Genomic DNA, 14,506 nt, shown 5'->3' with positions numbered 1-14,506 from the left:
CTTAGCACATGCATGTTTCACTTCTGAGTGATCCATAAACTTGGTATTAGCTTGATGTTCCTGCTCATCTTCTGCGGGAGGGGACTGCTGGGCTGATTCTCAACTGTCTTCATCCCCTTGTCAGGGGGCCAGGCTCAATGAAAGCTGCTTTGGATGGCTCTATGTGGCTTTTGCTTCCCGAAGCCTTTCTGCACTTCAGTAGAGGATGAGACTGAAAATGGCAATAGCCCAGTCTCCAGCCCCAGAGCTGAAAGATTGCAATCCTACTCTTCTGTGCACCCTCAGGGGAAAGGAGTCAGTCACTTTTGTGTGCACCAAACTCTGCAGATTCCTGCACTGTGCACCCACACTGCTCCTCTGGGAGAAGGAGGATTCTCATGGCAGCTCTCATAACAGTTTGTTGTGTCCCTACTTGAAGACCTGTTGCCTGATGATCCCATGGTTCACAGTTTATGTAACACTGGGCTGAAAGCCCACTCCTTGCTTGATGTTTGCAGCTGGCTTCCCCATTGCAATACTTGGGAACTCTGCGGCACTCAGGCTCCCCTGGTCTTCCTGTGGCCCTGGGGATCCTGAGACCAGACTGTCTCACCTAGGATTTGGCCCTGCTTTGCCACCAGGGCACATTTTAGGCAGCCACATCCCTCACCAGGGAAGACCTAAAAGTTCCAATTGTGCAGTGTCTGCTGTATCACCTTTTGGTAAGAGGCTTACAGAGGCTCCCTCCCCCCATGACTTATCTTCCCATATATCCCCTCTGATTGATCTCTGCACAACTCCTACCTTGTAGAAAGTGGTCACTCTTTGTAGAGTTGCAGCAACTTCTTCTGTTGAGTGTACAAGTGTTCAGAATGATTTGAGAACTACCTAGCTGAATTCCAGCGAGTAGTTGAAACAAGGATCCCATACTCATCCACCATCTTCTGTCATCTCCAAAAGACTCTATTCTTCAACCATTTTTTCCACATCACTACAGGGGATCCAAACTGAACCAAGCTCCACTGAGGACAGTTAAGCCCCATGTCCCAGGTGGCCAAGTAGGACCTAGAGAGATAAGCAGAGGAACTGAGATCTTCCATAGTGGCCTGAACCCCTACCCTGGGAACCTCAGTGAGCACACAGTCTCCTGAGGGGGGGGGGTGCTCCCAAGATGCAGCTGCAGCTGCAGCAGGTCCAGGTGCGCCAAGGCATTGGCAGATGGAACAGTTCCCAGTCCCACTGTTGGTGTTGATCTTCCAGACACATCTGAGAACTCTAAGCTGTGCCCCTCCCAGCACATGTGAGAGGGCCACTGTGAGTCACAGTGTGAGGCACAGCTGTTCTGTCCTCCTTCCCACCCAGGGTCCATGGGGTTGGGCCCTGCCCTCACCTGTGTCCACACTGCTCCATCCCCTCAGGGCTGGGTCACTCATTCCTCACTCAGTGTCCCTGTCTTCCCCAGCCCTCACTCTCCTCTCCTCTCTTTTAGGCACTATGGCTCTCCTAACCTAAGGCTGATTCCCTCCATATTGGTCGTCCTGATCAGACCCAGGATCCCTGCTCTGAGGTTGAGCTCGTGTGTGGACATGCCTCTTGACAGCAGCAGAAGCCAAGCCTGGTCCCCTAGCTGGTATGTATACAGATATGAGTGACCATCCAAGGCCAATTCTGAGGATGCAACATAGGGACATGACTCCACTGAGGAAGATCAGACTGAGGGCCAGGACTAGGCTAACCATTGCTGAGACACTGACTGTGGCAGTGGGAGTACATGGCAGTGACTCAAGTGCACAGAAGGATGTGGGATGGGACACAAACTGTCCTCCATGTCCTGGCTCTCACTTTCACCTGCCATCTGTGCAGCTGCTGGTCAGTGTTTAAGATCAGTAGTCTTCCCTGGTCCTATTCTGACTCCGGCAGAGTGGGAGACTCCAGCAAGTTCTCTGTCCTTGGATCTGTATTTATCCAACTGAACAATGACAGAGTTGGGGGCTCTTCTGACTATGGGGACTGTGTCAGGTTCCACAGTAGATAATACAGTTTTAGGATGTCATTATACATCATGTGGGCCCCAGATTTAATCACGTGTCACTCAGGAGAGAAGACAGCTGTCTTAGAGAACACAGTCCCAAGGGATTTCCACTTCTCCGTGGCTACAGGCAAACTGCATGGGCCCCAGGGACTCTGTGTCTCCTCTGGTTCCCGGGTAAGGGTCTCCACATCTGGAAGGGTGCCTTAGGGTTCCTGAAGAGGGCACCAGGCCCCTGATGCCCCAGGCCCATCCCTACTTAGGTTTTAGAGAAACTGCGGAGGACGTGGAGACAACACCAAGGTCCCACCTGGGCAACATTCTCCTGGCACCACTGTCCTCCCACTAGCCCTAGTCACCTGCACCAGACAGGTCAGACATTTAGCTCCAGTCTGACCCACATGGACTCAGCCCCACACTGTGGGACCCTGTGTAGTGGCCACGGTTGTATTAGAGCCTCTCCGGTAGCTCTGAGTGGAAAGAACTTTCCCAAGACATCAATGGATATTTTACACAAATGGAACTTCTCTTCTTGATTCTTTGACTTGTGGTTTTAAAACTGATTTGTAGAGCAATTGCATGATGTCAAAATGAGACATAAGGACTTTATTAAGAAGGAAGAGCAGAAACTTCCTCTATTACCATCCTGGTTTATGTCAGAAGGATACCTTCCTGGAAGGGAGAGACAGGTCAGTATATCATTTTTCCCACACAAAAGTATGGTGAGTACAATGGGAATCTTTCACCTAAAAATTAATTCTTGACCTGATGAACTAGAAAGACAATCTTTGGTGAGAATCCCTGTGACAGAAATATTTCCAGGTATTTTTCAGGGTAAATGATCTCTAAAAAGTCCCTCTATGGAATTATAACCTGGAGAGTCCCACCAGAGGCTTTCTCATCAACAGGACAGTGAATGGTCCAGCACCTCCCTGGGCAGCAGGGTCACTGTGGCCAAGTGCAGCAGGGCCTCCCACAGGTGGCTGGCAGAACTGAGAGGAAGAAGCTGCCTCCTTCAGGACCTGGAACATTCTGGATGAGGTTTGCCCACATACCCTCTCAGTCTGAGCAGCCTTCTTCACCTGGTGCAGGGGATTTTGCTGCCTTGCACCAGCCAGCTTCTGCTCTTCTCTCTCCCTCTCCAGGAACCAGGGACCTGCACTCCTCTCCAGGCTCTATTCCTTCCCTGTCAGGTACACTCCTCCCTCATGTTCCTACTCAGATCATCCAATCTGTGGAGTGTCAGAAAGCAGTGGCAGGTCATCCACGTAGAACAAGACAGGGAGACAGGTCCAGAGGCACAAGTAGAACCCTGGTCTCCCTGTGGCTTTAGATAGGTCATGGGGGAGGGGAAGGATAATAGCCAGTGCCTTGAGGGTACCCCCAGGAGTACTAAGGAGATCAAAGACACACAGAAGCAGACATCTCTGTCAACCTTGTCCCCACCCCAGCAGCTTCCTCCTGGAGGACACTCTCTTTGTCCAGCAGTGGCCAAGGAATTCTGACATATTACCTGTAAATTGCCTTTTACCACAACTGATACATCTCCATGTGCCCAGAATGAGTATCTTTAGGGAAAACTCCCTACTGGCCCAGAACTGGGTTGGAATTCCAGGTCTCTCATTTTGCCCTTTTCTATCAGATTCTCTATCTTCCCCAAACCACTGAAGGGCACAACTGAGCTCTACACAGATCTCTTCCTGCCCTGAGCAGTGCCAGAGTCCCCTGTTCAATAGGGACTGTATCTTGATCATGCAGAATGCCCAGGATGGAATGTGTTGCAGACATAGCAGCAATGTCCACAATAGCTAAACTGTGGAAAGAGCCGAGATTCCCTTCAACAGAGGAATGTGTAAAGAAGATGTGCTTCACACATACAATGGAATATTACTCAGATATCAGAAAGGATGAATACCTATCATTTCCATCAACAAGGATGGAACTGGAGGGGATTGTGCTAAATGAAATAAGTCAAACAGAGAAAGACCATTATCATATAGATTCACTCATATGTGGAACATAAGGAACAGCACTGAGGGCCATAGGGTAAGGAGAAAAACTGAATGGGAAGAAATCAGAGAGGAAGACAAACCACCAGAGACTCTTGATTCCAAGAAACAAACTGAGGGTTACAGAAGGGATAGGGTTGGGGGGATGGGGTAACCAGATAATGGGTATTACAAGAGGTATGTGTTGTGATGAGGACTGCGTGTTACAAACAACTAATGAATCGTTGAACATTACATCAAAAAATAATGATGTACTATATGTTGGCTAACTGGATATTTTTCAAAAAATAATATGTGTTCAGGGAACACACACAACCTGACCATGAGTGGGCCCAGGCAGAGAACAAGGCTGACTATTACTGTCAGGTGTGGGTTAACTGTGCTGATGCTCACAGTGACACAGGCAAAGAAGTGAGACACAAACCCCTTCCCCATCTGTGTCACACTCTCCTCCAGCCACCAGAGGCCTGTGCACAAGGCAGGGAGCAGATTAGTTCCTGGTCCCCCCATGTGTGAACCCCAGGGTTTCGTCTCCCCTCAGCCCTCCAGGCAGGCTCTGTACAGGAAGGTTCATGAGTGCATTGAACCCTGACAGGACTAGGCTCACTGGCTTGTCTCTGTGGGTATGAATCAGGGACAGATGGTCTGTGTAGACGGAAAGACAGAGAATCTCTTTTCCACATTGTGGTCACTGGGCTACATTTTCACCCTACTGATCAGGTTATGAACTCAGAAATTCCCAGCATAGCTGAGAAAATCCATGCTGGCTGAGATTCTGAATGGAGCAGACAAGTGCAGTGGACCCTGTGGGGTCACCTATATCTCCACCCACCTACCCCTATGGGAGGCCCTAAAGACTCACAGGGGAGCTCCTCACTGGGAAGTGCTGTTCTTCAAAACTCTGCCTTCCCAGTTTTCTGCCCCTTTTCAGAGAGGTTCAGCTGAATGATGGCCTTGGTCTAAGATCCCACAGGCTGGCCCAGGTTCAGATGCCCTGAATTGTCCCAGCTTTGGAGCTTCCTGCAGGAGGAAGACCTCATCTGATGGCTCACTGTGGGTCTCTTCTCCTTCTTCCCAGTCTGACCTCCCCAATTCCTTCCAGATTTCTTGCACATACACTTCTCCATCTCAGAGCCTGCTTCCAAGAACCCAATCCAGGAAGGCAGGCATCTCCAACAGGTCCTCAGGACTTGAGGAGGACATTGTGTTCCCATAAAGTAGGAGTTTCTTAACCAATCACCAATGTGCTTGTCCAATCCCTAGACAGGTCATATTATTTTTTGTATTTTTATACACTAAATAAAAATCCAGACACACTAGGTGTTCTGAGTTCTGACAGATAGTTGGAGAGTCATATCCATCTCAATACTGAATGGGGAGTATGGGGCAGTTGCTGCTGCCAACACAATGGCCAGAAGAAAAACAACCATGGGAGTGAGACTCACAATGGGTTCTTCCTTACCTCTACCCCCAGATCCATGCAGGAATCTCTGTTTACACCTAACCTATCCAGAAATATGGACAGACAACAATTACAGTGACACTTAATAAGACACCACAGCCCCCCCTTGTCCACATGAAATATAGCAAGATCCTACACTAACCTAAACCCCCCAAGGAAGAGAATGTTAGCAGCCATGCTTCTACCTAACATGATAAAACTATCCCATGAACAATTACATACCTGCTCACCCCTTCCCTACAACAGGATATAAAATATATCTTTGTCTGCTAGTGATCTTTATTTTTGTCCCTGCTGATCTGATACCTAAACTTCTATACTGAGATATAAAAATAACTACTGTTAACACCTGTGATGTTAGTTGATAATAGGATAAAACTCGAGAACAAAACAGAAACATATGATTAATATATATCCAAATATGTTCATGTCAACATGAAGAAGACACACTTGCTACTTTCATCCTATGCGTTTCAACCACTACAGTGTGTATAGTGTGGTATTTATAATTACTTTCTTCACTGCTGACTCCATATTCCCCTTCTCTCAGCAAATACCTGAGTTAGTTTTGATCCTCACCAGTTTGGAAAATCAAACCCTCATTCCAGAATGTGGGTCCATTATCTCACCTGCTGTATTAGATTCTGTTGAATTGATTATTGTAATCACAGTCCTAGGGTATCCTAGGGGATCTCCTGAATCCATATATTCCTACCTACCACAATTGTCTTGTAGACACACAATTACCCCATGACAGTCATCATAAAACACCCAAGGCAGTGCCCTCTACTTTGAATCCCTGCCAGGAGGAGTCAGAAGGACCCATGGCACACTCTCCACAAGCAGAGCAGGGGAGTCATACTCTGTCCCTCTCGCCCTGGTCAGGCTCACTCAGAAGAGCCCAGGGTATGAATCAAGCCCACTTGAGCTCCACTCCTGGACTTGCCCCACTATCCTCTGTTTTCCTGGGAAGATAGCCCCTCTGGGCACTCACTTTAATTACTGTGAAATGGGGGATTTCTACTGATGTAGAAAAACACTTTATCAAATGAAAGCATACAAAATATTGCAGAATTTAATCAATTAGGCAAATGCAATGGGGTGTCAGTGAGTTACCTTTGATTTGGAGTCTCCTGTCTGCCTCTGTGGGCACACAAGGAAAAGTTTGCAGCTGTTCTGTAACATCCATCACATGCAATTATACCTAAGTCTGAATTAGCAGATTCCCAATTCACCAAACCACATACAGAGTAGTTTCACATCTTCCCACACCAGTATCCCCAGGATGGGAGTTCTAATAAAACGAATAGCAGTAAAGATGGCAGTAAGAAGACTAAAATAAAGGTTTGCCTGCTCACGTGAACTTAGCACCAGAAGCATCACCTTTTTCACTGATGACCCAACTGCATGGATAGGAATTCGAGGCGCATCAGCATGATTCCTAAATACATAAGAACCTGGTGGCTGTGGGACATCACACAGGGTTGTCAGGACACTGACCCATTTCAAATGCACTACACTGTACTTTGCACTCCCCTTTCTCAAATATAACAGCAGGCTATCCAGGGAATTTCAACCCTGAAACAATTACAGGAGTCACACCTGTCCTGAATCTGAACACTGTTTCTGACCTTCAGTGTTGGGCAGTGCAAGAGGGACCAGTTGCAGCTCCTGTGGGAGGCTGGAAACAATGCTCCACACCCTTTCTCAGGTGACAGGTGCTCTGGGGTGACCTGCAGGAGGGAAGCTCCTGGTCTGAGTTCTCCTCCACCAGCAGGGAGCAGCAGAGCTCCATCAGGAGCAGCAGGACAGAGGCTGGGGCTGCCCAGGGGGAGCCTCACAGGGACACCGGGCCTGGGGGGTCAGCAGGTTGTCTGAGGTTCAGTCCTCAGAGGCTGTCAGGATGATCCATCCTAACTCTTCAGGCTACAAGGACCATGTTCTGAGGGTCAGACACAGAGTGTCACCCAGGACAGCTGTCCTGACACAGTGAGCACCTTACCTGGGAGATTCAGGTCCCCTATCTGACCACCATTGTCCCCAGGGACTGAATCCTCTGTGCTGCTCACATGCAGAGACCCCCTGATGATTGACTAACTCTGGCTCTCCTTCCCCACCTCCCCCCCCCCCCAACTCAGACCAGGAGTTACAGTTCTTTTGTTCATGAGCATCTCCGGGGTCAGGAGGCAGAACACTGAGGGAACCCAGTCCCAGTAAGGAACATCCGCAGCCTCCTTGTGAGACTGTTTCCAGAAAGACATGATTCTCATGGCTGCAGGGATGATGGCTCTTGTCCTCGAGCTCACACCATATGGGAACATGTGATCATGTGGATCCTCACAAGAATACACACCTTGAAGTCTGTTTCTCAAGGTTCTTAACTCTTTTCACATGTTACTGTGAAACACTGATGAAAAAACTAAAAGGAATGAAATGGTTGGCAATGCCAGTTGCTGGTCTGCTGTGGGATGGGGGCTGTCAGAGAGACAACAGCACCATGTGTGAAAAGACTAAAAATCCTGATGAATCTCCAACAGCACGTTGTTGTTTAACAAGTAAGCACCCACCTCTGTAAGTGATGAACAAACCTCAGAATGAGAGTTCCCATCCTAAGGACATGCCAAGGATGGGATCACAGAGTGTCTGGGGGATGTGCGTGCACCTGAAGCAGGAGGAGGAAGGTAAGGAAGCCTCAGGACCACATTTTCCTAAATCAGGTGTTGTCTGCATGTCCCAGAGGGATAAGGTCAGCCCCATAGCCAGGCTCCTGCAAGGCTGTGTGCCAGCCCTGGACAGACCACAGGCAAATGGGATGCCAGCAGGAGACTTACGTTATAGGACAGACTCCGTGCTCTCTGGGGGACTTGAGACAGGCCTCAGGGGAGGAGAATCAGACACTCTAGGAAAAGAAAGCACCTAGATGAGGCCCCTTCCCTGCTGCTGTGATAACAGAGAATAAAGCAACTTGAAGAAGCCCAGCCATTCTGGTGTTGTGGAAAAATCAGACTTCTTATGGGTGACTACATTAGTTTGCTAGAAGGGAGAACAGAGCCCCACAAACTGGGGGAAAGAGCTGACAATAGAAATGTATTGTCTCACAGTTCTGGAGTTCAGCATTCTGAGATTAAGGCACTGGCAGATTTGTTGTTTTGTAGGCTCTGAAGGAGAATCTGTTTCATACGTCTATATTCCAGTTCCTGGTGGTTTTCTGGCAATCTTTGGCATCCCTGGTCTTGTAGATTCCTGCTCTAACTTCATAGGGTGGCCTCCCTTGTCAGAGTCTGTCTTCAAATTTTCCCTTTCATAAGGACACCAATCCAATTGGATTAGGGGCCCAGCCTACCCCAGAGCAGCTTCATCTGAATTTAACAAATTATGTCTGCAATGATTCTATCCTGAAATCAGGGCCCAGTGAGAGATACTGGAGGTGAGGACTCAAACATACACATTTGGGAGTGTGGGACATAACTCAACCCACAGGTGTCCCTGCCATGGTTGGGCACTCCCTCCCCTTGGGGGATTCTGCAGGTTGCACGGGTACCACAAAACTCTCAGGGATCAGGTGGGGCATAACTAACAAACCCAGAAAAAGCCCTGACTGACTCCTAACTGACCCATCTGTATGTCTGGGCATCCAGGCTCCATCCTTGCCTTCTGATTATCACCATAGTGAGCAAATGTCGGACATCCGGCCTCTATAGTCTCCCATGTAGGTCAGAAGAGAGACAAGGATCTCATCATCATCAGAAGGTGGGGAACAGTGCCTGCTGCCTTCCTAATGGAGTTCCCCCAGAACACCAAGAGGATCTGCTTCTCCTCCAGCTGCATGTGTAGGGCCTTCTGAGCCCGTCTCAGCTCTGCTGTGGACATGACATGTCTAGAGCCTGTTAAATCCCCATTGTGCTTCTCTGACCCCTAGAGGGATCAGTGGGAGGAACCCCAGTCTCTCTGCCTGAGGCCTCTCTTCCCTCAGCGCCATGAGCCCAGCCCTGAGGCCCATCAGCTCTCCCCTGTCTACCCAGGCCTCTGTGCTACCCTCTGTGGTTGGGTCAGAGGAGACACACTGACTGGCAACCTATGTAGTTCATGTTTGCAGTTTCTGCAGAGCTAGGTTCTCCCTCCCAAAACTAGGAGGTGACAGGTAGGGCTAACTCTAGAGAGACAATGGAGATGACATGACACATATCACAGAGTCTGAAGAAGCAGGAAGTTGTTCTGCTCTAGTTCTGCTGGGACATCGCGTGATATCTCTGTTGGAGAACCAGGATCACGTCCCTGGGCCCATGACCCAGTGAGCAGGATGGCAGCCTGAGAGGATGTGCCCCTTGAGACCTGTGCAAGGGGTAATGTCTCTGATGGTGTGTGTGCGTGTGCGTGTGAATGTGTGTGTGTGAGAGAGAGAGAGAGAAAGAGAGAGAGAGAGATTTTAGTGTTGCCAGGAAATATTGCCAATTTAAATGTCCCAAACACAAGACTTCTTAAGTTTCCATAATTTCCCCCATCTTCTATTCTCCAGTGACTTTTCTTTATATTAAGTTTAAGAATAAGGATATTAAAAGGAGCAGGAAAAGTAACGATGTGTATGTCCTTACCTCATATGAAGCATGATTCCCAGAACTTCTCATTAAATTGTTTAATCACAAATACTCTACAAAAATCATTCTGATTATCACACCAATTAACAGATGCAGAATCTGAGGCAGGTAGGATGTGTAACTTGCTTGAGGTCAAAACTAGAAAGTGCCCAAACCAGCAGCAAGCCAAGGACTTCAGACCCAGGAATCCCTGGTCTTCACCAACCTATGTCCTTTGTGTTTTCACACTAAGACATGGCCTCTTCTTAATGCTCTGGAAGGTTCTGTCTCTTTTTTCAAAAGCCATTGACTACTATTGGGACTTTGCAGAGCAGCCTGTCCAACAGAAATAAAATTCAAACCACATATGTGACTTAAAAGTTTCTAGTAGCCACATTTTAAAAATGAGAAGAAAAGAGCAGAACTTGTTTTCATAATGCACTTTGTTTAGTTCAATCAAATGAAAATATTATCATATCAATATGATTAAATTTTAAAAATATGATATATTTTTACCTTATTTTTCATCCTGAGTCTTTGAAATTTGGTGGGTCCCCCAGAATAACAGCTCATCTCTATTGGGACTACCAACATTTAATGGTCCACATGCATGTGTGGCTTGCGGCAGCCACATTGGACAGAGCAGGTTAAATGCATAAGGTTTCCTTAGGGTAACAGTCCCAACAGTATAGACTCACAGCCAGCAGGCTGTTTTTTCCTTGGGAAACACTGACAACAACATCATGAAGGTCTGAGCACTCCTCAGAACAGGCCCTTGGAAAACATAGACTGGAATAAAGGAGAGAGGGTGATGACCTGAGGGACCAATAGGCTTGGGATGAGGGGAGAGGGAGCATGGTGAGGGGATGGGGCAGGAAGAGGATTGGAAAATCAGGTTCTGGGACGTCTTCTGGGTTGGAAACATTACTTACTCATCACTGTCTTGGCAAATGAGAAATGAGAAAATCATTTAATCTCTCAATGTTAGATTTTTCATTGAAAAGACTGGAGGAAATTTGTGCCTTGAGCATAGAGCTACTATTTTTATTATGTCTTATTCAGTGGAACCTCTACACACTCACCAAAGGTTTAACACCTACTTAGGGCTCAGAAGTAGTCATTTTGTTAAACTACCAATACACATAGGGTGACATTCATCCAAGGGTGCCCAGGGGGGCACTGTGGGTCTTGGTTTGAGACCCCAGTAAATTCAAATCTCCTGGGCTGTGCTCAAGTGCAAAGGGTATGACTGATGCTTCCTTTGATGATTCTTGTGTATAATCCACTCTCCACTTTAGAAACCCACACCTGGTCCTTCTGAACTCAGGAAATTACCAGCATGAGGACCTTAACCTCAGAGCTCAGAAAAGAGCTTACACAGACACACTGAAGAATGGAAAGTAGATTTGCATCTAATGCTCCTCCTTCCTTGAGCTGAAAAAAAAAACAGAGGATAAGATGGGAGTTGGGGGAGTTCAGTCCCAGCAGGACAGGCTCAGATCAAACATCTACAAAGCTCCCCTCCACCATGGGCTGGGTGCCATTCTACCTCCTGCCCTTTATTTTCTCTACAGGTCAGGGTTCAACCTCCTTGTCATTTCTCTCCAAGCACAGTCCCCAGGGACCCTGTGTAGTGTCCAGTACATTCAGCATCATTTTTGTGTTTTGTGTTTCCAGGTTTCTGTGCTGCACCTGTGCTGACTCAGCCTCCATCTACATCTGCCTCTCCAGGAGCCTCAGTCAAGCTCACCTGCACCCTGAGCAGGGAGCACAGCAATTATTATATTCAATGGTATCAACAGGAACCAGGGAAGTCCCCTCGGTATTTGATGAAGGTTAATAGTGATGGAAGCCACAACAAGGGGGATGGGATCCCCAGTCGCTTCTCAGGATCCAGCTCTGGGGTTGACCGTTATTTAACCATCTCCAACATCCAGTCTGAGGATGAGACTGAGTATTACTGTGGTGCAAACTATAAAATAGATGGTCAAGTACATTAAGCCACAGTGATACACCCAAAAGGGAAGTGAGGATAAAACCTCCCACTCTCTCTCTCTCTCCTCTTCCCCATGGGGGTTCAGAAGGAGCTGCTGTTTATCCCTCTTCAGAGCCCTGAGACCTTTGACTCTCCCTGAAAACCCTGTCACCCTGTAGCAAATCCCAAGACACCATTATAGAGAGACAGACATAGGTAGTAATTTAATTCTTTTTGATAACAGAACATTCTCTTTCCTTCACCCTACAGCTGGGAAACACCAGCCCAGCCCAGAAGCCCAGATAGGAAAACAACCCTGAGAGAGTAGCTGGTCTGATATGGCCCCTTGAGCCATCAGACAATGTGCATGCATGATGGGTCTCTGCTCAGAGAATGGAAAGAGATCTCAGAGTTCTGGAGTTTACCAAGGAGGTTGGTTGAGTGACTATCATCACTTTAATTTCATCATGAAGCATAGTGGGATGCTTGCCAGTGTTGAATGTTAAAAAGGAAACACTTGGTCCCCAAGGGAGGCATGGCAGAGAGTCTTGAGTCCACGGTGAGTGCAGAGCTGGGATCCAGTAGGAAAACAGAATGCATGTTAGGATGTCTCTGCCAGGACCAACATGGAGCATGGCTTGGGTCTCCATCGGTACTCAATTCTCAACTTCTGGTGCCAAGAATGAGTCCACATGCTGCCTACAGGACTTTTCCAGGTTCTGCCCAGGAACACATTTACTGGTACAATAACAGGGCACAGTGAAGGGCGTGCACCAAAGTGATAAATATTTTGACTCCCCTGACTCTCAACCCTGTGAGTTATTCATCTCAAATGCATATGATGGTAGGGGGACCAGATTACTGGACATGTTGAGCTCCTCCATAGATTTTCTGATATCTGAAAAGCAGCATCTTTCACATAAACCCACAGTTCTGTGTTAACATTGAGCATCTGTAATGATCAAGGTAACCCTGGTCCAGGGCATAAACCTGAGCAGGGTTGGGAGGAATTGTGATGCTGGATCCCAGAAATTCTGGGATCCATAGTGAGTGATGCAGCCCTGAGATGGAAAATCCAGGAGCTACCCATAGCCTGGAAAACTCCCAAGTGAGTAGGAGGAGAGAAGGTGGCTATTCCTCTAGAGACAGACTAGGCAGGGGTACAGGAGGAGCAGGAGGAGAGGTGAACAGCAGGTCTCAGTCCATCTGGGACTTCTTTCAAGTATGTGGTGGGCTGAGTCACAGGGGATCACAGGCCCATCCTACACCCTCCAGTAAAGGATAATTCCCTACCAAGGGTTTGAGAGATTGTGTCCCAAAAGAGGACCCCAACAGGTCCCTCTAGTGGGGATTCCTACAATGGACATTGTAGGAAAGACAGTCCAGAGGATGGTAGGGAAACAACACCCAAACCCACACAGTGAATCATCCCACCTCCAAGCCCACTTGGGGCTTTATGATGTTAATGACTTGGAAGAAATTACCCCAGACCCTTGAACAGACAGACAGATGGATAAACAGTGGAAGTGATGACAGTGATTGGAAAAGGGAAGCAGATAAAGAGCATTCCCTCTTGTGCTTATCTTGGGCCAGTCAATGAGGGAATAACAACTACAAAGCATTGGTTAAAATGAGTCAAAGGATTCCATTAGTGGTTATTTCTATTTGTCAAGTTTATAGTAGGATCAGGGTCTCAGTAAGAGACCACTGATCAGCTCTTGTCCTTTAGAAGTGAGTAATGAAGAGTGTCAAGAGTGAGTGTCTCCTCCTGCATTGTTTCTCATCAATGGCTTTTGGCTTCACTGATTGCCAGGTGATCCTGAGTCCAGGAGTGAAAATTTTTGTCAAAAGTTCTTATGTAGCTTCTTGCCTTAGCAGAGTCCTCAGGAATAGAAATCCTTTAGTGCCATTGTTTCATTGGGGGAATCTCCTGGCCTGGTGAGAAACTTATTATTGAACACAGGGAGCACCTGAAAGAGGTGATAAGATCTAGCCAGGAGAGATGGAGGTGATGCCACTAACACTGTGAGGAGAGGCCAGGCAGGCTGAGCCATGAGAGATAGTATGTTCAAGGAGATCTCATTTCCACATGGCTCCCCTACTCATTCTGCATCTCCCTTCCTTCTTCCCTTCCTTCCCCTCGCCCCACCCACTTCTCACTAGTTAATCAATAGTTCTCACTTTCAATATCTTTCCCTGGAGATGTCTGGAATACCCCCCATGAGTCATATTCTACTCAATTCATATTCTACTCAATCTTCCACTCTGTGCTCCTTTTTCATGTATTCTACCATATAGAATCATAGGGATCCCCCCATATAGGGATCAGAGATGTATCAGTCTTAATTCCTAACTATGCAGGAATCTGGTGCCTGTGGGACATCAGGATTGTGTCAGTATTGACCCTTTTCAATGCACTACACTGCACCCTGCACTCTCCTTTCTGAAAGAAGATAGCCGGCTAGGCCAGGGCATTTC

At 47.5% G+C, this 14,506-nt stretch overlaps 2 gene segments (V, D, J or C); both read left to right on the top strand.

The window, feature by feature from the left end:
* Nucleotides 1-3,676, top strand: part of LOC125081770 (immunoglobulin lambda variable 3-9-like) — a 69,400-nt gene extending 65,724 nt beyond the window's left edge. Inside the window, 1 exon segment of the V gene segment in view lies at nucleotides 3,624-3,676. Within this exon segment, the coding sequence occupies nucleotides 3,624-3,676 (53 nt within the window).
* Nucleotides 3,677-11,528: 7,852 nt separating this feature from the next.
* LOC125081769 (immunoglobulin lambda variable 4-3-like) overlaps nucleotides 11,529-14,506 on the top strand; it is a 43,241-nt gene continuing 40,263 nt past the window's right edge. The window contains 1 exon segment of the V gene segment in view: nucleotides 11,529-11,627. Coding sequence covers nucleotides 11,582-11,627 — 46 coding nt within the window.

This window comes from Lutra lutra, chromosome 12 (assembly GCF_902655055.1).
Source record: "Lutra lutra chromosome 12, mLutLut1.2, whole genome shotgun sequence".
NCBI lineage: Eukaryota > Metazoa > Chordata > Mammalia > Carnivora > Mustelidae > Lutra > Lutra lutra.
The sequence above is the reverse complement of the archived record's forward strand: the minus strand, read 5'-3'. Positions and strand labels throughout refer to the sequence as shown.